The sequence below is a fragment of the Brienomyrus brachyistius genome, chromosome 2, assembly GCF_023856365.1.
Source record: "Brienomyrus brachyistius isolate T26 chromosome 2, BBRACH_0.4, whole genome shotgun sequence".
Lineage (NCBI taxonomy): Eukaryota > Metazoa > Chordata > Actinopteri > Osteoglossiformes > Mormyridae > Brienomyrus > Brienomyrus brachyistius.
Window position 1 is genome coordinate 32,137,845 of NC_064534.1, and position 22,171 is coordinate 32,160,015.

At 40.0% G+C, this 22,171-nt stretch overlaps 1 protein-coding gene across 1 annotated transcript; it reads right to left on the reverse strand.

Moving 5' to 3' along the window:
• Positions 1–397: 397 nt before the first annotated feature.
• On the reverse strand, positions 398–20,563 carry slc2a11b (solute carrier family 2 member 11b). The gene is made up of 12 exons (XM_049003297.1): positions 20,113–20,563; positions 19,052–19,150; positions 18,140–18,300; positions 10,614–10,738; positions 10,234–10,363; positions 9,759–9,907; positions 3,263–3,432; positions 2,769–2,879; positions 1,983–2,084; positions 1,735–1,810; positions 1,445–1,572; positions 398–1,112 (listed from the first exon to the last, which is right to left on the reverse strand). The coding sequence occupies exons 1-12, from the start codon at positions 20,275–20,277 to the stop codon at positions 912–914; spliced, it is 1,617 nt and encodes a 538-aa protein (XP_048859254.1). The 5' UTR covers positions 20,278–20,563; the 3' UTR covers positions 398–911.
• Between the last annotated feature and the right edge of the window lie 1,608 nt (positions 20,564–22,171).

Below are 22,171 nucleotides of genomic sequence, written 5' to 3' on the forward strand. Positions count from 1 at the left end.
ATGTCAGTGACATCCTGTGCCTGCATGTCTTACCCCTCCTGCACCCTGGTACAGTCTTTCAACAAGACAACGCCTGTCCAGACATGGTACGTGTGTCTATGGACTGTGTGTGTCATGTTGAGGTCCTCCTGTGGCCAGCCAGGTCCCCTATCAAACATGTGTGGGTTCAGCTCAAGCGTGACCTCAGACCCAGTGTCAATCTGCAGGATCTCGAGGGCCAATTCCAGCAGCTGGCCGGCTTGCAGCAGGAGAAGATACAATGGCTGTACGACTCCCTTCCACACCATGTCGGCACATGTATCCAGGCCCAGAGGGATGCCACACCTTACCGACATGGGACCAGCAGTGTCTGTTTGATCTGATATTATAATCATTGCGATAGTCACATGACCTTTCACCACGTGCAGATTCATTTTATTTCCACCACTCCATCTGGGTGCTTAACTTTTTTGTGACTGAGTGTATTTTTAGTGTGAGCAGTAAGACTAGTTGTAACATTTTGGCACAGTTGCGTATCAAGCAAAGTAATGACTCTCCCATTTGATCTTCATTATCCGAGGCTATACACCTCCTCTCCAAGTTAATTACCACAGACAAAAGGGACTTAATTCATTTATCGATAACATGTATAGTAATTAAGCTCACAGCACCCTGTGTTGTTTCGTCTGCATGACTCACCCTGCAAAAACACTGCTGTAAATATTTAGCGATATCGCATCGTCTAGACATCAAGGTCTATTGAACAATTCAGAGATGCCACCCATCTGATATTAACAGTATACCACCACTACTACTACTATTATTATTATTAGTATTATTATTATTAGTAGTAGTAGTAGTAGTGTTAGTAGTAATAATAATTACAGCGATATTATTATGTTTTTAAATGCACACTCCAGACACACATGATTTCACCGTGACACCGAGCAGAGGGTAATTCCAGCTCCTCTGCTGTTCCTCGTCTTATTTTTCCTTTCATATTTAGACTGGAACTCAGCTTGTATTTCCAGGAAGGTTTTGTTCTTGGTTTCTGGGACCATGAAGAATATGTATGTTGCCACCACGCAGCATATGACCAGGAACACAAGGAAGCAGTACTGCATCAGGCCATTCTGTGAGAGAGAAAGGGAGCATTGAGCAAACAGGAAAGCCACAGTAAATCTCACCTGATGCACGACATAACATTGGGCACTAGATGGCGGCAGAGGCAACAAACTATCATTACCGAAAAGTTGCATACTCTTGATTAAGAGATAATGGTGGATTCTGGTAATCAAATCATTGCTTTAATGGTGAATCCAGTCATCAGCATCAGCTACAATGCTATGCTGACACATGTGTTTCATGATACTGTAAAGCAGATGGGGGCCTACTGCCAAGCATCCAGAAGCAAACTTCTCACCAAACATTGTGTAAAAAAAAATGGTGTTTGACTGACACATACCACAATGAATGGGAACAAAATGCCTATAATGAATAAGCTCAACCAGTTTATGGAGCCTCCAATCATGTAGGCAGCTGATCGCGAGGTCTGGGTGAATAGCTCGCCATTTAGGATGTTGGTCACACCGCCTACGGACAGCGAGCAAAGTGTGTAGGATTGTTATACAGACAGTCAAAGGGGCTACACAGGGCTAGCCCAAAAAAAGTGCATGTTCAAGCTATAAAAGCTGGATTAAGTACATATTATGGATGTCTTCTGTCTTCCTGTTACTAAATGAGACATGGTGTTACCTGGTCCCAGACCAAAGCTCAGAATAAAAGCGAAGACACAAGCCATGCTTAGGTAAGGCACCAAGGGGCTGATGTCCTGTGCGCAAGAAGGAGGACATGTCAGAGGATCACATTTTACACAGGACTGAGTTATTTAATTTACAAAAGTCTACCTATGACCAGATATGCAGCAGGGGCTTATAAATGTATGTGTTATTTTTCTTTGCAAATCTGTAAAAGAATATAGTTTAAACATGAAACTGCTTTACCTGTAAAGTCAGCGTTAAGGTTAAACAGGCACACCAAAAGGTCATCAGTGAGTAACCCCCGATGATCAACACTCTCCTTCCGAGTGATTCGATGAGCATGCCCTGGAACGCGGGAAAGGAAAAGCAAATCACTGTGTAGAACTGAGATGTGAAATCAGTCGGGCTTAATGATACAGGCCAGGACAAGCACCAGTTGTACTGCAGTGTTGCATTAACTTTTAGACATAACCTAATTTGAAAAAAAAGAATAATAGAATAATATAATGTTCTTTTTTGCATCATCCCACAGAGTCCCTGTGTAGCTTGAGTATTTTACATCTGCTAAGAAATTTTAAATAATAAAAAACAGCTTTTGTTGAAAGCAGACATAATGAAGCAAAAAAATGCTTAAGGTAAGGATGTGCTTTAATGTAATCCATCTGAATTTAGTGAAACTTTGGTCATTTTGGTCAGGGGAAACAAAAGACGATAGCATTGATTTGTCAGGTGTCCAGATTCATCCACTCTCTGCCCAGCTGGCTTTGTACAGTCTTTCACTAACTGTGGCTTAGGTTCTAAAGATAAAGTGGGGCTTTACTGATCCTCAGGGTGAACGTGTCCTGCCTAGCAGCATTACTAAGATAAATCCCAAGACAGTATCACCCAATGAAAATAATAAATAAACCAAAAATTGGATGAATACCACAAAAGTACATAATAAATTGCATGTTTGGTAAATGACAGTTTGGTGAGACAGAAACAAATGGCAAAGCTGGTCCACATGTAAAAAACTGATAGCAGACTCACACAGGTGAGGGCCGTGAGACACTCACAAGCACCCGTCCCCAGTGTCACGTAGGGGATTTTGCTGGCTGGAATCCCTGACTGGCCAAACACGTAACTGGCATAGAAATAAATCTGCCCGAACCAAGTGGGAGAAACAAACAAGAGCACTCCGTGTTAGGCAGGAACACTGAGATCAAATCAAGCATCACTTAACTAAAACCCGAGTGGCACCGAGTGTCACTGTTGGCTCACATTATAAAATAATGTAAACTATTAAGATGTAAATAGATGTTATAAATGTCTTTATTAGTGTGTGTAATGACAAGAAGCACATGTTTAGCTAGTGACACAGCGGACTGAATAGCCTCAGTGTAGTGAACTATATGTAACACAGTCTATATTGTAATTCAGGACCCCAAGCGGATCTGTTTCACGTGGTGTTTTCATGACGAAATCATGTGATTCTGAGATCTGAGAGGTGGTGGGGGGGGGGGGGGGGGGGGGGGGTGGCATACAGCATTGATGCCGTTCAGCAGCACTGAAGTGGTCAACTGCCAGCGGAGGGTGGGGTTCCTGACAAGTTGCCATGGCGACATTGGCTCCTGCCCCTGGCTGCTGATCCTCTCCCTCTCCATGTCTTCCCATTCCGCACTGTAGTCCTGCTGGCCATGCAGCCATCTCAGTGCTGGGAGGGGGGGGGGGGGGGGCAAAAGAGTATCAGGCTGTGCCCCTCTCAGCTCCGCCTCTCAAAGTGGTTCTAAGTTCAACTCCTCTGGAAATGTATAACATCCCCATTATGGCAGGCAGACACTGGCCGCATTCCTGCATAAAATAACTAAAGAGGCTAAATGGATTTAATGATATCGCATCGTCTAGACATCAAGGTCTCTTGAATTGTAGATGTTTTAGTTTCTGACCATTATTGTGCCGTTTTTGATATGCCAGTGTATATGATAAGAGGAAGGTCACTAACTGTATCTTACGCTTGATTGTGTTGACACGTTTACCGACCTCATGCTCTCTCGTCCGCCTCTTGAACTCCACTTTCCATGTAATGAACTTGTCGAGAGATTTAACTCCAGAATTACAGAGTGTATAAATATTATTTGCCCACTGAACACTAAGACTATATCAGATAGAGTGAAGAGTAAGAATGCCCCATGGAGGTACACAAGTCCAGTTCTAAAACTCAAGAGAGACGTGCAGAAAGGAAATGGAGGCACACAAAGCTAATGGTTCATTGTGATATTTACAAAAATAATCCGAACAGTGAACTGAAGAATGCCAGAAAGCTCTACTTTTTTACTACTATTGATTAATATGATCAACCCCTTTCCCACACATCTGTTCTGAGCTTCTTACATTTGAAAAGTGCAATGAGTTTTCAGCCTTCTTCAGTGATAAAAATTAAGGCTATAAGAAAAAACGGTAACACTACTTGACAGGACACAAGGGATGTAACGATACACTCAACTCATGATTCGATACGATTCACGAGTTCACGATATGATTTTCTCAAGATTTTTTCACAGAATGAGCTGCGGACAAATTTATTAAAAAAATATTCATTTATTTATCCTCCTAAACTGTGCAGAACGTGTCCTCTTCTTAACAGTGCAACTGAAATTGAATAAAATATTGTAAAAAAAAAATCCAAAATCAAAATAAATGTAAAAAATCTTCAAATAAACCGTAACGCTTTACATTAACTGCATCTTCATAATGCATTTATATTGCATTCATAAAACGTTCAATACACCTTCATAATGTACTCATTAAGTATTCAGAAATCATTCATAAACATCATGCTTGTATACCTTTACATCCTAACATCCCTTAACAGCTGTAATATGTATTAATCACAAACTTTATATAATGACATGCATTATAATTGTATAATTATGAAATGTTTGTTATTAATGTATATTAAAGCTGTTAAGGGATGTTGGGATGTTAAGGTGTACTTGCATGCAGCTTATGAATGTTCTATGAATGCATTATGAAGGTGCACTGAATGTTCTATGAATGCTCTATGAATGCATTATGAAGGTGCACTGAATGTTCGATGAATGCTTTATGAATGCATTACGAAGATGCACTGAATGTTCTATAAATGCATAATGAATGCATAATGAATGCATTATGAAGGTGCACTTAATATAAAGCGTTACCAAATAAAGTAAGGCTTGCATGTGCAGCTTTACAGCGTGGTTTGCCCTTTTAATAATCTTCGCTCAGATCACTGTGGTGCCGGTGGACATGTTGAAGCATGTTCCTTGTGCTGTTTGTGTATGATATCAGTCTTTTACAGTGTTTGCATGCAGTTTTTGTCTCGTCTGTGCTTTTCTTGCCGTTTTCCTTTGTGATTACCAGAAAGCTAAAATGCTGCCACACCACTGAAGTAAGATACTTTACTTAGTTTTTATGTTAAGTAAAGTACTGTGAAGTACTCCTAAAGTAGCAATTCATTTTCCACATCAGCCGGTTTAAATCGTCATAAATTTACATTGATCTTTAACCGATTCGCACAGACTTGGGTAACTTCTCCATTCTTGGTCTTCTATATCTCTACTGCTTGACCTGGTAGACCACAAGATTCTGCTGAACTGGCTGCATACCTGGGTTGGCTTCTGTGGTACACTCTTAGACTGGTTCAGATCATACCTAAGTGGTCATAAATACTGTGCTGCGCTAGATACCTGTGTCACAAAGCATCAAGCTATTACACATGGAGTCCCTCAAGGCTCAATTATAGGCCCTATATTATTTAACCTATATATGCTACCACTATCAAGTATAACAAATAAACATAAAATCAGCTTTTATTAGTAAGCAGATGGCCCATAGCTATATCTGTGTCTAGCTCCTAATGCTCAGGGGTCTATCCACTACCTGCTTGAACATACAGATAACAAAAACCAGAGGTGGCTAATCTATGGGCGCTTTTCCACCACACCAGGTACAAAAGTATGGTACTTCTTTTGTGTCGGTTTTCCACTGGCGTAAAAACTGGTACCAGCGCCAAATGACATCATCAGTGCCCGCCCCTGACTGACATCACAGAGCACAGTGCGGTATTTCTTTCGCTCAATTCAAACATGTTATTATGATCCTTCACTTTCCTGTAGTCCTGCTTGAGTTTTTTTGATTTTCAAGCGGCATTGTTCGGTGTTTCGCGTCTGCCCCATTTCTTCCAAGCGGCTTGCTATTACAGCATGTACTTTTTTATTTCGAGTCGCGCCATCCAAATCCCGCTGGATCTATTCATCCGAACATATGGCGATTAAAGCCTGTGTCTGTCCATCCTTCCATTTCCCAACCAATCAACAGCAAATACGTTTGCCAGTCCCACCCCAAAGTACCAAAGAAGTACCCCAGCTGGGTTGGCACTTTCGGTACTGGTACTCGACCGGAAGTCAATGGAAAAGTGAAACTACCGAAAGTACCTTACTTTGTGCAGTGGAAAAGAGCCCTAATCCAGAAAGGGTCATGCTGTGTGCTGGTTTTTGCTGCAGCTCCCTAATTATATCTCTAATTATAGGACTGACTGACTGAAGAGTGCTCTCACCTGGATTTGAAGAACTGACATAAAGGTTATCCAAAAACTTGCATATAGACTGGTCGTTTTAGGATCCCCTGACATAAACTCATGGATGTTGCAAATCTTTCTGCAACTGAACAAGGAAGAAAAAGAGATGCTTGTTATTAGGAATGAAGAACAGAGGAAGGATATACACAATGTACTTAGATTCGATGTCTCTGAAGGTCAAACAAAAGTTTGAAAGATCTTAGCTTTAACAGCTGTATCAGCAATGTCTGCAAAACAGCATACTATCACCTCCATAATATTTCCAAAGCCTAGGGCATACTGTCATATGGCGACTGTAAAATCCAAGTAGAACAGATTACCGTAATGCACTCTTGTCTGGTCTATTTAAGAAATCTGCTGCCAGATTGTTAACACACACCAATTGCAGGGATCACATCATACCTACAGTATGGCCCTATCATATACCCAGCGCAAAGAGGCTGTTGACATGAGCCCGTCGTAGCTGTCATTTTTCTATCCAGTGCCCAAACTTTTTGAGCTGCAAATGGCCTTGCGCCTATCTGAGCACCCGTGGGAATGTCAGTCTTAAAATTAGGCAGAGTCAGGTGCATTGTTTGTGCCATGCTATTTAACAATACCAGGGACCTGTTTCAAAAAGCAAGATTTCTTGCTTAACTGGGTAACTTGGATGTAATTTATTCCAGTTTAAATGGCTTTGTTTAATTACCTTTAGTCCAGACTACCTTAAATCCAATAAGTTATCCAGGTAAGCAAGAAGTCCTGCTTTCTAAAACGGCGCCAGTTCTAGCCTGATTGATTGTTAGCAATATCAGTTGATAATAACATATGACGCAGTATTTTGCACATTAAAACACAACACGACAGACAGAGGTTGGACAGTGTTGTGTGTACGACTGATTTAATGAGCCACAAATAAGACGCAAGTGCTAATAAACAGTATAAAGCTACAGCTTTAACTTCTGTTGATAAAAAACGCAGCCATCTTGGATTCTGAGGTCGGGGTTGTGTACATTCCTCTGACTTTCCATGTAGGAAATCCGAGTTTGGGGGCTTTCCAGTTGAAATTTCCGACTAGGAACTCGGAATTTCTGAGTTGTAAGTTCAAATGGAACAAAGCAAAAGTACAACCCATTTTAACCATGTGCCTAGTGGTGCAAGCATTTTTCCACTATTAAGCTAGTAAAAGTGGATTTGGGCACACCCTGAATGAACTTGGGCCCCTACACTTAACTCCTTTCACTGTAGCATTTAGGATTGATTTTATTATTCTTTTGCTAATTTTTAAATGTTTATTTGGTATTGCTCCATCCTACTTCATTCAAAGTATGTCGCAGGCTGATCACTCAGATCATCCAACAATAATATATTGGTTATTCCTGAAACCTGGCTGGGGAGGGAGGGGGCAGCTTTTAATAACTATTAGGCATGTAACCATGACTCACGAATCAGTAAAAAATCTATGTAAATGTATGACGATTTAAACTGGCTAATGTGGAAGATGAATCGCTACTTTAGGAGTACTTCACGGTACTTTACTTAACAGAAAAACTGGTGTAATATTACATTTGATTTCATGACGTGAGTTTGACGTCAGCTGTCATTGCATATTCACGTCGATGCTGTACGTTAGTTTTTGGTTTTGACCGAACGCGAGATGGCCAGCGAATTGCAAATTGAGGACACGCCCCCCGATTTTAAATCGCCGGTGTGGCAGCAATGTAGCTTTCGGTAATCACAAACGAAAACAGCCATTAAAGCATAGACAAGACAAACTGTGTGCAAACATTGTAAAGTACTGATAACATACACGAATAGCACAAGGAACATGTTTCAGCATGTCCACCGGCACCACAGTGAGCTCAATTCACCACCGCCAGAGCGAAGATTATTAAAAGGGCAAATCACGCTAAAAAGCCGCACATGCAAGCCTTAGTTTATTTGGTAACGCTTTATATTAAGTGCACCTTCATAATGTATTCATAGAACGTTCAGTGCACCTTCATAATACATTCATAGAACATTCATAAGCAGCATGTAAGTACACGTTAACATCCCAACATCCCTTAACAGCTTTAATATACATTACTAACAAACATTACATGATTATACAATTATAATGTTTGTTATTATTATATAATGTTTTCATTAATGTATATTACAGCTGTTAAGGGATGATAGGATGTAACATCATACATGCATGATGTTTATGAATGATTTCTGAATACTTAATGAGTACATTATGAAGGTGTACTGAACGTTTTATGAATGCAATATAAATGCATTATGAAGATGCAGTTAATGTAAAGCGTTACCGTTTATTTGAAGATTTTTTTAATTCATTTTGATTTTGGATTTTTTTTTTACAGTATTTTATTAAATTTCAGTTGCACTGTTAAGTCCCCTTATTTTGCCAAATGTGACAAAGATGTGAGTGGCCAAAAAGCTCCATTTCTGTCTCAACTGATCACAACGCCCGATTCCAGTCGTAACTATAATGTTGTTAGGCAAAGTTCTGACACTGGGATTTGTGTCCTGGTCTCAGGAACTGGTGTCTCACCATTCATTTTTAAATTCAATTAAACACTGCAGCTGTGAAATTGTGATCTTTGGGCTCCTGTTCGCCTCCTCACTGTGCACTCACTGAGCATCCTCCTCACTGTGCATAGGTATGTGGATGTGTCCCCTTCCTGGCAAATTTTCAACAGTTGCATGCTTTTCAAAAACTTCTTTACTATGGCTCTGATTGTGCAAACTTGTACTTGCAACTGACTACCAATTTTTTGTAGCTATTCTCCAACCTACGCAACTCAACAGCTTTTTTCTTCATTTACGTTGAGTGTCCTTCTGACTGTACCCATGGTGATGGATGGCAGAAGGATTTTACCTGTGTGTTACCTCATATATTCTATACCTCACATATATTATACCCCAGTGAAAGAGGCAATGGTCATAGGCAACAATAAAGTTCCTAGACACTAAAAGCTATATCAAGAAATATTTTTCCCTAAAGATGTAAAACTCTTTGGCTTTATTTATAATATTCATCAAGGGTGCCAATAATTTTGCCACGTATGTTTTTGACAGAATAGAGTATCCCTAAGCTAAAACAACACTTTTGCAGGAATAATTGTATTTAATGAATAGCTAGCAATTTCTCCAAACATTTGAGGAAAATTTGAATTATTTTAGATATTATCTATATGACATTAATGTTTTTTCTCAAATTCTTGAGGGGTGCCAATATTTCTGGAGTTCAGAGACCATATAGAGGATGGATGGATGGATGGATGGTATTGCAAACAAGGCTACGATAATTACCTTTAAAAGAACGTTTGTGTAGTTTAAATAAGTTTGTTAACATATCCTAACAGATATTCAGACGAATCAGACCTGTATTTCAGTAGTTGTACAGCGAGGATGGAGAGGTTTCATGTGCGTACCGTTTGTGCACGCATCACTGTCGCCTCGTTCGATGAGCAGGTACCGCGGGCTCTCTGGGAACCAGGGCAGAATAAGAAGCTGCATCATGGCTGGGATGGACGTGGTGGACAGCAGAACAGGCCAGAGGTCGTCCCTGCCAAGCAGCTCTCTGCGACGGAGGACAGCCATTATGACAATGTGAGCTAAAACCCCAAGGACATTCCTGTGAGGACCCATCTTACTATGTGATCATTGTCACTTTTATTGGAGAATGCAGTCGTCATTTTTTCTGTAGGTACTTTCCATGTGCTAAAATTGAATGAAATATGTGTTTTTCATTTATGTAAAATTGTGAAATATTCCATTATTTAGTTGACTTATCTGGTTGCATTTTTCTCTCAGAAGAGCTTCTATAGCAGCAGTTTGCATTACATTAGGCATCCTAACAAAATGAAAGCTAGGAGGACAGAAGGGCATGTCCTGGACATTACTTACTTGAGGCCAATCACCTGTCCTACCAAAATACCACCGGTTATAAAGATGGATGTACCCATCGCCACTGCCCCACGAAATGCTCTCGGGGCGATTTCCCCCAGATACAGGGGCTGCACACACACGCCGACACCTTTGAAAAGCAGAATTAAAAAAAAAACATTGTAATATGTGAAAATCCCAGGAGGACAGCTGTAAGAGTGCTTTTGATAATGAATGTACCTAATAAAGTGATCAGTGAGTGTTGGTGTTTTGCTTCTGAACCAAAAATAACAATTACAGTTGTGGGAAAAGTGGACCGGTGGTATACTGTAATTCTTCCTACAGAGAATAATGTTAGAATAATAAGTGCTACAAAATGCAAATAAAACTGTCAGACTTACCCGCATTAATCCCGGACAGAAAACGGCCAACAATAAGAAGCTCATAGACTCCCGATGGATAACTCAGCCCCATCAACAGAGCGGCCAGCAAGGCAAAGGTGTTGTTTATCAATAGGGCCCCTTTCCTATAAAGACAATGATGCCATTATTATTTAGTTTGTTTTCATTGTATACATAGAAGGGTGGCTCACAGGCATAATAGAAAAGGAAGAAACCACTAGTCGTGAATTTTTTTTATTTTTTTTTAAATGTTATTGTTAGTGCTGTTCTAATATTCTGCGAACATCTTTCTGAGAGAATAAAGTAATTGACGCGAGACTTCGTTTAACTTCTGAACTCTTTAGTATATAAACGTAACAGTACAACTTAAAAGTTCTTCCAATATTAACACAATATCCTTTAGCCACGGTCAAAGACTGTTGCGCCCTCAGTCCCATACAGCACTACTGAGCTTTACGACACTTAACTCGTGATGTCAGACAGTTCTTCATATCCGGCAAACAATCTTAAAGTGAAATTCCACATTACAAATAAACAGTCACTATATTCTGTTACCTATACTATGGCTCTAACATATCCGGCCCCTAATTGTGTAGGCAGGGGAACTACATCAATTACTTATTACTTACTTATCAAATAGAGCCATCAATTAAGCAATCATTAGAACGCCATTTAAACTATAATTGACATCACAATCTATTTAAACTGGGCTAGTATTCTAGCATACAATCATTTACACTGCTTCCTGCAATAAACATAACTTGGTCACAGGTCTTTCAAGAACACTGCCTTTTGTTTGAACTTGCACACTCCGAACATTGCCTTTATAATCCGGCATGGTCTTGATGATACGGCCTATCATCCATGAGCTTCGTGGACCTGAAGGATCCACAATCATCACCATGTCGTTCACTGCAAAGTTTCTTTTCAGTTTGGACCAGCGCTGACGTTCTTGTAGCAGGGGTATTCTGTGGTCCATCTGCGCCAGAACAGGTCAGACAGGTACTGTACTTGTCTCCAACGCCTTCTTCCATATACATCACATTTCTCAAAGACTCCTGGTGGTATTACAGGGTTTATTTTCATCAGTAATAGATGATTTGGAGTGAGTGCTTCAAGATCACATGGATCATCTGACATCTTCGTTAACGGTCTACTGTTGATTATGGACTCTACTTCACACAACAGTGTGTGCAAGCCATCATCATCCAGTACTTGTTGCTTCAAAAGAGCACCAAGTACTTTTCTCACTGTCCTAATCTGGCGTTCCCAGACACCTCCTTGATGAGACGCGCCAGGTGGATTAAAGATCCACTCAATTTCTCTTTTCATCATTTCTTCTTTGATCTTGGACTCATTCATTTTCTGTATTGCTTCACGCAATTCTCTTTCGGCACCAACAAAATTTGTTCCGTTATCTGACCTGATAACGGACACTTGTCCTCTCCTACTGATGAAACGACGCAAGACATTGATGCATGCATCGGTGTCCAGAGAGTGTGCAACTTCTATATGGACTGCTCTAATAGTTAAACAAGTAAACAGAACGCCATATCTTTTAACTATGGAACGTCCTCTTTTAACTTGGAATGGTCCAAAGTAGTCAACACCCACGTACGTAAATGGTGGTTTGTCTGGGGTTAGCCTTTCTGCAGGCAAATCTGCCATCCTTTGTTCACCAGCCCTTGCATGCAATCTACGACAGGTGTAGCAATCTAATAATATTTTTCTTATGGCAGAATTTGCTTGCGGTATCCAATACCTTTGTCTAAGCCGTGCCAGGACATGATTCCGTCCACAGTGCCCAACTTGTTGGTGAGTATGTTGAAGAATAAGAGTGGAAATCTTGAGGTCTTTGTGCAATATAGCTGGATGCTTAGTCTCCTCTGGCATCACCGCCCTACCTAACCTTCCTCCAACTCTCAATACTCCGTTATCAAGGTAAGGATTCAGCTTGTAAATATGGCTGCCCCTTTTTAACTTGGTTCTTTCCCTGTATTAACATTCTAATCTCTTCTCTATATTTCAGCCGTTGACTGTAGCAAATCAGATCCAGTTCTGCATTGTTCAAATCTTGTATGCTGATTGAAGTGCCTGCAAAGACTTTCCTAAACCTCATCATTTCATGTTTCATGACACTTTGCTGTCCTTCATGTTTGTCATCTGCTATGTTAAGGGTCCTTCGTAGTTCTGACCTTTTATGGCTCAAGCACAGTACCATCCTTTTGATATGAGTGAGCCATGCTACTGCCTTTTTTAGACGATGCCAATCGGAATAATATGCAATGAGCTTTCCTAGAGCATCTTCATCTTCTTGAGTCATGATGACACTAGACACAACATTTCTTTTCATCTCCAACTCATCTTCTGACATTGAACTTTGATTTCTTCTAATCGGCCACTCCTTACATGATTTCAGGAGGAATGGAGGTCCCTTAATCCAATTTTCACATTTCATAAGGCTTTCTGCCGTCAAACCCCTTGAAGCATGATCTGCTGGGTTTTCTGACGAATTCACAAACCTCCACTGTGATGGCTTAGAGGCCTCCCTTATGTATGACACTCGATTGGCCACAAACGTCTTGTATCGGGCTGCATAGTTTTCAATGCATTTCAAGACAGACTGACTGTCTGTCCAAAACAATGATTCCTCCAGTTGCATATCCAGTTCCTGTCTCAACATTCTGTCCATCTTGACTGCCACAGTTGCTGCTGTCAGTTCCATTCTTGGTATAGTTATTTGTTTGAGTGGTGCCACTCTGGACTTTGCCATCACAAACAAACAAGTCTTCTGCTCATGTTCATTGGTTAACACAAGGTAAGTCACCGTCCCATAGCCGTCCTCGCTGGCGTCTGAAAAATTATGCAGCTGTGCGGTCTTGATAGGTCCAAACCTTGCGGACTTAAAACATCTTAGCACCTTAAAGGTGGAAAGCTTCTGCAGATCAACTGTCCACTTTGTCCACCGTTTCATGTGCTTCTCTGTAATTTCCTCATCCCAACCTATCCTGGTTTTGCAGAGGTCTTTCAATAGCAATTTCGCTAACAGTACAAAGGGTGCTAAAAATCCAAGGGGATCATATACAGAACCAACTACAGACAAGATACCTCTTCTTGTAGGAGCTTTGGTTTGCACATTAATTTTAAATGTGAGGGTGTCATTTTCAGTACACCAAGCTACCCCTAAAGCCCGTTCAGTAGGTAACTCTTTGTCCAAGTCGAGATTCTTCACTTCTGCGGCTCGTTCTTCCTCAGGAACAGATGACAGAAAGGCCCTCGAATTGCCCATCCACTTCGTCAAATGAAATCCACCCTTGCTACAGAGAACTTTCAGGTCCCTGGCCAGTATGACTGCTTCTTGTTCTGTCTCCACTGAAACTAAACAGTCATCCACATAAAAGCTATTTAAGAGTATCTGAGCTGCTTTATCTGTTGTATTATCTTGTCGATCCTCCACTATTCTTCTAAGAGCATAGCATGAGCAGCTTGGAGAGGAGGTAGCACCAAATATGTGAACACACATCCGATAATCAACTGCCTCCTTTTCCAGACTGCCTTCAGGCCACCACAAAACCTAAGAAGGTCCACATCCTTCTTTTGAACCCGAATCTGGTAAAACATTGATTCAATGTCCGCCATTATGCCAATTGGATGTCTGCGAAATCTGTTCAAGACTCCAAGCAGAGTGTTTGTAAGGTTGGGCCCCTGAAGTAACTGACCGTTCAGTGAAAATCCTTGGTAAGATGCATTGCAGTCAAAAACCACTCTTATCTTATTCTTCTTAGGGTGATAAACCCCATGGTGTGGGATATACCACACCCTTCTATCTTCATGCAACTCCTTCTCTGGTACTCTTTCAGCATATCCCTTAACAAGCATACTGTCCATAAATTCTGAGTAATCATGGTGAAACTGTGGATTAACTGTGAGCTTTCTTTTCAGGCTTGATAGCCTTTGCATTGCTACACATCTATTATTTGGTACATGAATACTTTCATCTTTCAAAGGCAACCCTATATGGTAATGCCCGTCCTTGAACTGTATTGATTTTGTTACTAATTGCATGAATTGATGATCTTCCTGTGACATTTCTGTCTTGTCCTCATATCTTCACTATATCTTTAACTATATTCTGATTGTGTTGTTTAGGAAGGTGTGTACTTTCTCTAACAACAGGGAAAACATCTGTAACAAAGCTGGCTCCCTTACCATCATTCCTCTTGAAGCTCTTCACCACCGACTTGGACCTGCCCTTTGTATCAATGGGCACTTCCTGTATGTCACCAAAGAGTGGATCATTTACAACTTGTGCATACCAGTCGATGAAGTCAACCAGGTCTTCAAACCTAGCTCGTCTTCATTTACGTGCTTGAAGGTCGAATGCAGTGTTCCTCCACCGCTCTCTGACTTTATATGGAAGTTTTGAGATCACCATTCTCATATTACTTGGATTGTCCATTTCATCCGTAAACTGGACATCTATCATGGTGTTTCTGCAACCAATGAGAAATAATGCATACATTTTCAAGCCCTTTGCATCCTCTGCTTTGATCTGTGGCCACTTAAGTGCTTTGTCCAGGTATGCTGTAGCTATCTTCAGCTCATTGCCATAATGATACTGGAGCAGTCCTTTAGCTTCTTTAAAACCTTTATCTGGTTTCATATGTTCACAACTGCGGACAAGATCTCTTGGTTCACCATCTGTGTATTGTTCTAAGTAGAACAACTTGTCCTGTTCACTGTTTGTCTTTCTTTCAATGGCACTTTCGAATGCCCTCATGAAGGATCTATAGGTAAGGGGATCTCCAGAGAATACTGGGACTTCCCTCTGCGGAAGCTGATAGGCCTTGTTGCATTACGAGTAGCTCTGTTACTTCATTCTGACGTTGCATTATCCTATGAAGGTCTTTCTCATGGCCACTTATCCGTTCTGAATATCTAGGAATTCTTCCTGCCAATGCGTTTGCTATACTGCCGCTACTCATTGTCTGTGATGACGGCTTTGAAGGAAGAGGTAAAGAAATTCCTTCTTCTTTCCAAGGAGGATCGTAGAAATCTGTCTTGAGCTTCTCATTCTTGTATCGATGTGACTGATAATAATTGTTCATATCATCACGAGCATCTTCATGTTCACTGAATACTTTCAGCCTGGCTGTAGAAGCTGCAATCTCTGCCTCCATCTCAACATGCTCTCGTTTAACCTTTAACTTCAGTTCTTCAGCATCTAATTCCTGCTTTTTCTTTAAAGCTGCTGCACGTGCAGGCAAAGCTGCATGTTCTGCTTCAGCATTCACACGCACAGAGCTGGTTGTGGATTGTGCCACAGATCCATGTGCACTTCTAGCAACTGATGTAAAGATTGCTGAAACACCATCCTTTGGCTTAATGTCATCATTGTCTTCATCTTCCATAAGGATATTACGTGTTTCCGAAACCCATTTTCCAGTTTCTAAAATAAACTTTTCAAAGGCATCACATTTAGGCCTGTACCAATTAGACTGGTTATTCTCTTTCTCTTCTTCAAATAAATACTGGACTACCTCTTCATTTGCTCTTTTAAACTCACAGAATAGGCGTTGGAAGTCATGTGACAACTCGTCTTCCACTATTTCTACATTGTCTTTTATTTGTTTCATTTTCTCAATATTATGCATCTCGCGAGTGAGCAATGCCAATTTTCCTTGCCTCCTACAGTATACCGAAGTCTATTCAGTTTCTCTTCTATAGCAATCTCTGTTGGTTTTGGCGCCCTTTTCTGTCTAACAGAATCCATGTTTTCACTTGCCGACTCATTTTACTGAGTGCATGCAGATCTTTTAATTACGTGAGCTTCCACTAGCATTTTGAAACATCAAACGTTTCTCCATACTAAATCACTGTATGAGCAATCTTCTTTCATTTACCTTCTTTCTAGAAGGATCTGTGAAACCTCGGTTTCCTCTTGCCATTACCGTGTTCCATCATGAAGTATCCACGTGGCAGTCTTTGACTTTTGTTAGTGCTGTTCTAATATTCCGCGAACATCTTTCTGAGAGAATAAAGTAATTGATGCGAGACTTCGTTTAACTTCTGAACTCTTTAGTATATAAACGTAACAGTACAACTTAAAAGTTCTTCCAATATTAACACAATATCCTTTAGCCACGGTCAAAGACTGTTGCGCCCTCAGTCCCATACAGCACTACTGAGCTTTACGACACTTAACTCGTGACGTCAGACAGTTCTTCATAACCGGCAAACAATCTTAAAGTGAAATTCCACATTACAAATAAACAGTCACTATATTCTGTTACCTATACTATGGCTCTAACAGTTATCCAAGGGAAATCATTTGATTTAACATTTTTTTAATGGTCGTTTCACACTTAATTGAATGGAAAATATGTAATGCATGCAAAAAATAGTCTTTCTGTAATAACTGGACTTTTGCAAAACCCGTAGGCCTAATACTTCATGAGAAGGCTATGCCAGTTTATTGTCTGGTGTCAACAGCTTCTTAAGTACGTAATGTCCTATACTTAGCAGTCACCATTATACACAGAGCTTAGCACATGACCAGAGCAAAAATGTCATGCATTCAGCACATGAACTTAGATTTAACATAGACAGTATTTACATAATATAGAAGGTAGTTTATCATAAGAGATAAACTAAGGAAATGGGTTACAAGATCATGTTTTGTGCATTAGTTTTTCCTGAATACTTTGGCACATTTCATGAAACATACTTAACATTCTCAACATAATAAAGGCCTTTTTCAAAACAGTTTATGTATACAGCACTACACTACAGCTGAGCTGCAAAAGGCCATAACTCAAACAAAAACAATGAACACGTCTCAAAAGCAAATAATTCCACCAATAAATTAGTCAGAGTCACTAAAATTAAAAGTACAGTCTGCACCGTTTTAACCATGAGAGTCAAAATGCTTAGATATACTTTCAGTATGTCAGGGTAAGTATGCTCCTGAGCTCCATAATTCTGAATGATAGTCGGTTCCCACTTTCTGGTTGTTACTGACCGATCGTTCTTCTTAGCAAACTGATACACATTCATGTCAGAGACACCAGATTCAGCTTTGCTAAGCTCCATATTACAGTATGTAAAGTTCACTGTTGAAAGCACTCGCATATATTTTTCAGATCTCAAGTCACTGTAGCAAAAAAGTCACACAGAACTTTTAACACAAAAAGAGCAAAATGCCAACACAAGAACAACAAAATCATGTGCTGTGAGAACCAAATACAGCAATGCTGCATCACTGCAATTTAAGGACTATATTTTTGAAAGTCTAGTGAACTGTTTTGCATATGGAGAATTGTACGATGATCGGATACATGACATTCTGCCATGCACAAATGACATTAGGTGTGGACATTAGGGGATTACATTAGCTGTTCTGCAAACGCTAATTACCATTTGAGAAATGTGCCAAAGCAATCAAGAATATCTGTAATAGCCTTTCAACTTGTGTGAAAGCAGAAAAGTCGGCCATCAGGTCCAAAAGACACATTAATACTGAATACCTCCCAAGCTTGATGGCCAGTTTTCCACCAAAGGTAGCACCGATCAAACCCCCAAGTGTGAAAATGGAGACGATGATGGACCACAGCAGAGTAAGCATGTGCTCTGTGATGTCTATCTCGTATCGGCCCAGCCAGGTCTGGTTGATGAAATTCTGGATTGACTGCAGGAAAGTGCACAGTAGTGTGGAAAAATCCTTCACTGATTTTCACAGTAACACAGGAGCATATGCACAGTATCATATTAACTCCAATCTGAAAAAAATGTGTTTGCATGCTTCCGTACATGGTAACATAAACATTCATAAAATAAAAAACACAACACACCCAGGGACATATGCAGGATTTTTTAAATACCGAGGTCAATAGTGTTAACCCTTTCTAGGTGTGCCCTGTAATGGATCGTGGGTATTTGAATTGCAAAAAAGTACTGGAGACTTAACCTTGGTGTCCTCAAAGGTAGGTATAGCCATGAATATACCATAACAATGAAAACAGACTGAATTATTTTACTTGAAAGATTAAACAACATTGAGTTAATTTTTTAACTGCAAACAGCTAAGATGTGAAATTTAAGCGGTTAAAGTAATTATGCACAGTTTAGTACACTGTGGGACAGTCCCCAATGGCCAGGTCATTAGCAATCAAAGCCCTTTTGTGCCCTAAGTGAGCTTCACTGATGGCAGTTTGCTAAGTCGACACCCCCCTGACAAGATGTCGTCCTCAGCAATTACAGTATTACTCTTGTCAGGATCCTCCACAGGCCCATGGAGCAGTACGCCTACCTTATATGAACTGTTGTGTAAAATCAGAACACTTTTTATAATTCTGATTGTATAATCTAATATTGGCCACAGATGATTATATTTCTCAGCCCAGGGATGTTGTATTGCAGCCAGATAAAGCCTCACTTACCTTTGTGGGAGCGTTCATAATGGACATGTTATAACCGCACTGAAAGCTGCCTCCGATGCCGACTGCGCAAATAGCCAGCAGGAGGGATTTATTAGGAAGCTGCAATCAACAGCAAGCATGTGAAACGACTAATGAACGCAAAGGTAGTGACAGAAACAATAGCCTAAATGTCTTGTACAGATCTGTTGCAGAACGTGGGTAAAAAGTAACAAATAAATAAGAGTGGTATACTACAACCAGTATGCAATGTGAAGAAGGATAAGAATCGTAACCGCAACGATAACCAGGAGAGGCGATTGGAAGACGGATCGATCGGTGGATAAAAACAGCAATAGTCCATCTATCTGCAGAGCGCAAAGCTGGAGTACAGCCTGGACGGGCCTCCAGTAATAATAATAATAGCGCAGTAATGCTATGTTTTATTTATCTTTATTTGTGTGCAAGTTTGCTAGTTCTCCCCTTGTTGTGGAGTTTCCCGCCGCTGTCCAAAGACACGCACTTTCCAAATTGCCCGTAGTGCATAATTGCGTGTAAAATTGCATGTATATGTGTCCCTTTGATGGATCACATACAGGGTGTCTCCACCCTTATATCCTGTGCTGGCCAGGATGAGTGGCTTAAAGGTGGTGGTATTAGGAACCGAGAAAGTATAAATGACAGAAAACAGGGAAAATGAGATTGAAATATGTGTAAAAGTTTAAACATAACAAATAATTAATTACTAATCACATAATTGTGCAACATTTTAATATATCCACGAAGTAAACGTTTAGTCAACGGAAGCCACCTCAAAAACGTCATTTTAAAGTTAAACGCGCCTCCGTGTTAGTGTTGCTCTTAGTTCTGGTATAACTGTGGAATTAGGCTATGCATGGTGTTTTTCTTTATCTGTGCGTTTTTTTAATATCGAATCACGAAAATACTCCCCCCCATACACAATTTTACCCATTAGCGAAATTAAACAATCTAATCATTAATATCTCACATATATTAAATATAGAAAGCACTTTTGTGGTGGAGCTGTACTTCTTTACTCTTGTTTGTTGTAATAGGCTACTTACCTTCATGTTACTATCACTGAGCAAAGGCTGATATTCCGTGACTGCCTCAGTCCCTTTGACCATCTTGAGTGTTAATTTCTGTATTTCAATTTCTAGCCTTTCCGTATAATAGCAGCTAGACACTGAAGCGTCACGGTTTGCCTCGGTAGACGCAACTCCACTCATAATCAAGCAAACAGACAGCGCCGCAGTGCGGTAGATATGCGCAATAAACTATTTGTCCTATTTAATCTGCTGTACAGTACACAATACTAGTTCGTCGTTCTCTAAAGCACAAGGTCGCACATTTAAAACTTCTGCTGATGTTAGTTTAAATGCCTTTTCGTGTGTAAGCACAAAATAAAAATGAGGATAAATAAAAATTATTACCATTCTGTGATGCCCGGCTCGTCCGCTCCTCGTGTGTGCCACGCCCCCTGATTACCCACGTGGGATTCCCTAATTGTCTCCTGCTGTGTCCGATTACTTTGCTTAGTCCTGTCCTATTTTAAGTCCTGGTCTTACCTGTTTGGGTTGTCTGTCATTGATGTTCATTGGCGTCAGACGTTACACAGTCTCCGTAACACGAATAAACCCCTGTTTTCCCTGCTTCTGCCTGACTGCGTGCTTCCTGCCTGTGCGCATTACCCGCGGTCAGCCAGCAAACGTGACACATTCCGGTAACACTTTATAATAACGGTACATGAATTAGCATGTACTAATACGTGAATTAGTAATTTCTTGACTATGAACTAATGATGAGCTAAGACATGTATTAATCAAGAACTAATGAAGAACTAACGTAACTACGACATGAGTCATATGAATTAAGGCATGAATAGCACCGCCTTAATTCATGTTAGTTCCTGCATGTTAGTTAATGTATTAATTAACACTTTGCGGTAAACTAAATCAAACATGTTCTAAAAGAAAGATGGCACAATGCAAAATCGTTTAGAAATTTGTCACCTGCAGCTGTCACAAACATCAGTGAATGATTTCACCTAACTCATCCAACATACAGTGATGCATTCACAATTAAGAACAATGGTCTCATCCTGTTTTGAGTGATTCTACTGCTGCCTTCCTACAATAATGCATTCATTAAGCAGATGCAATTTTCCAATTTAAAATCAGTATTAGCATAGAGATGCTGGTTATCGCTTTGGTTATGTTATGGATCAGTTTACTGTCATTATATCATCATAATGCACTGAAGTCAGATGCTTGTCTTGTGTTCTTGCTCTTCTTTTGAGCCACAATTGCCCCTTCAAAAAGTCAACTTTCCTCCTACCATTCAGTTCCTTCTCCATCCAAATGCAGCCACAGGACCTCTGCTCTTCTACTTCTTTACAAACCACCAAAAGCCACAAAAAAAATCTTATTTACATGAGTTTATAAAACATATATAATTGATCATTTTTAAAGAATGTCAGGGTTAGGTTAGGGTTGGTCATTAACTGATGACATTACGATACATTAACAAGTCATGAATTCATGTTACTTTATACGTAATTAATAATGAATTAGCAATAATGTGCCTTATTTTGCACCAGTATATCCAAGATGATTAGTTTAAATTACGGTCATCAGCATGTAAAAAAACCCCACAAAGCACAGAAATGAAAAGGTAAAACACACCTTTTATTTTACAAAGGTTTAAATATCAGCACACCTTTAAATCAACAGGCAAGTTGTATATTATTTACATAAAACTCAACCTAAAAGATATGCAAAACTAAAATCAATATTTAAAACTGTTTCGAGAATGGTCACTAATAACAGTAACATTACACATAACTTTACAACTACGCATTACAACATTTTTTTTTTTTTTTACGATTTATATTAACAAAACATTGTTATACTATTGAGGGAATAGTTCACCCAAAAATTAAACTAGTCATTTACTCACCCTCAAGTAGTTCCAAACCTGAATGTTTTTTTTTCCTTCTGCTGAACACAAATGAAGCTATTTGGAAGAATGTTTGCAACCAAGCAGATCTCGGCCCCATTGATTACCATAGCATTTTTTCCTACTATGGCAGTCAGTGGTGCCCAAGATCTGCTTGGTTGCAAA

Coding starts and splice junctions, on each gene's coding strand:
- slc2a11b (XM_049003297.1), bottom strand. CDS start 20,277: ATGAGTGGAGTTGCGTCTACCGAGGCAAACCGTGACGCTTCAGTGTCT. Junction 19,151..20,112: donor TCAGTGATAGTAACATGAAG/GTAAGTAGCCTA, acceptor TGTTGATTGCAG/CTTCCTAATAAATCCCTCCT. Junction 10,739..18,139: donor CTGGCCATCAAGCTTGGGAG/GTATTCAGTATT, acceptor TTGTCTTTATAG/GAAAGGGGCCCTATTGATAA.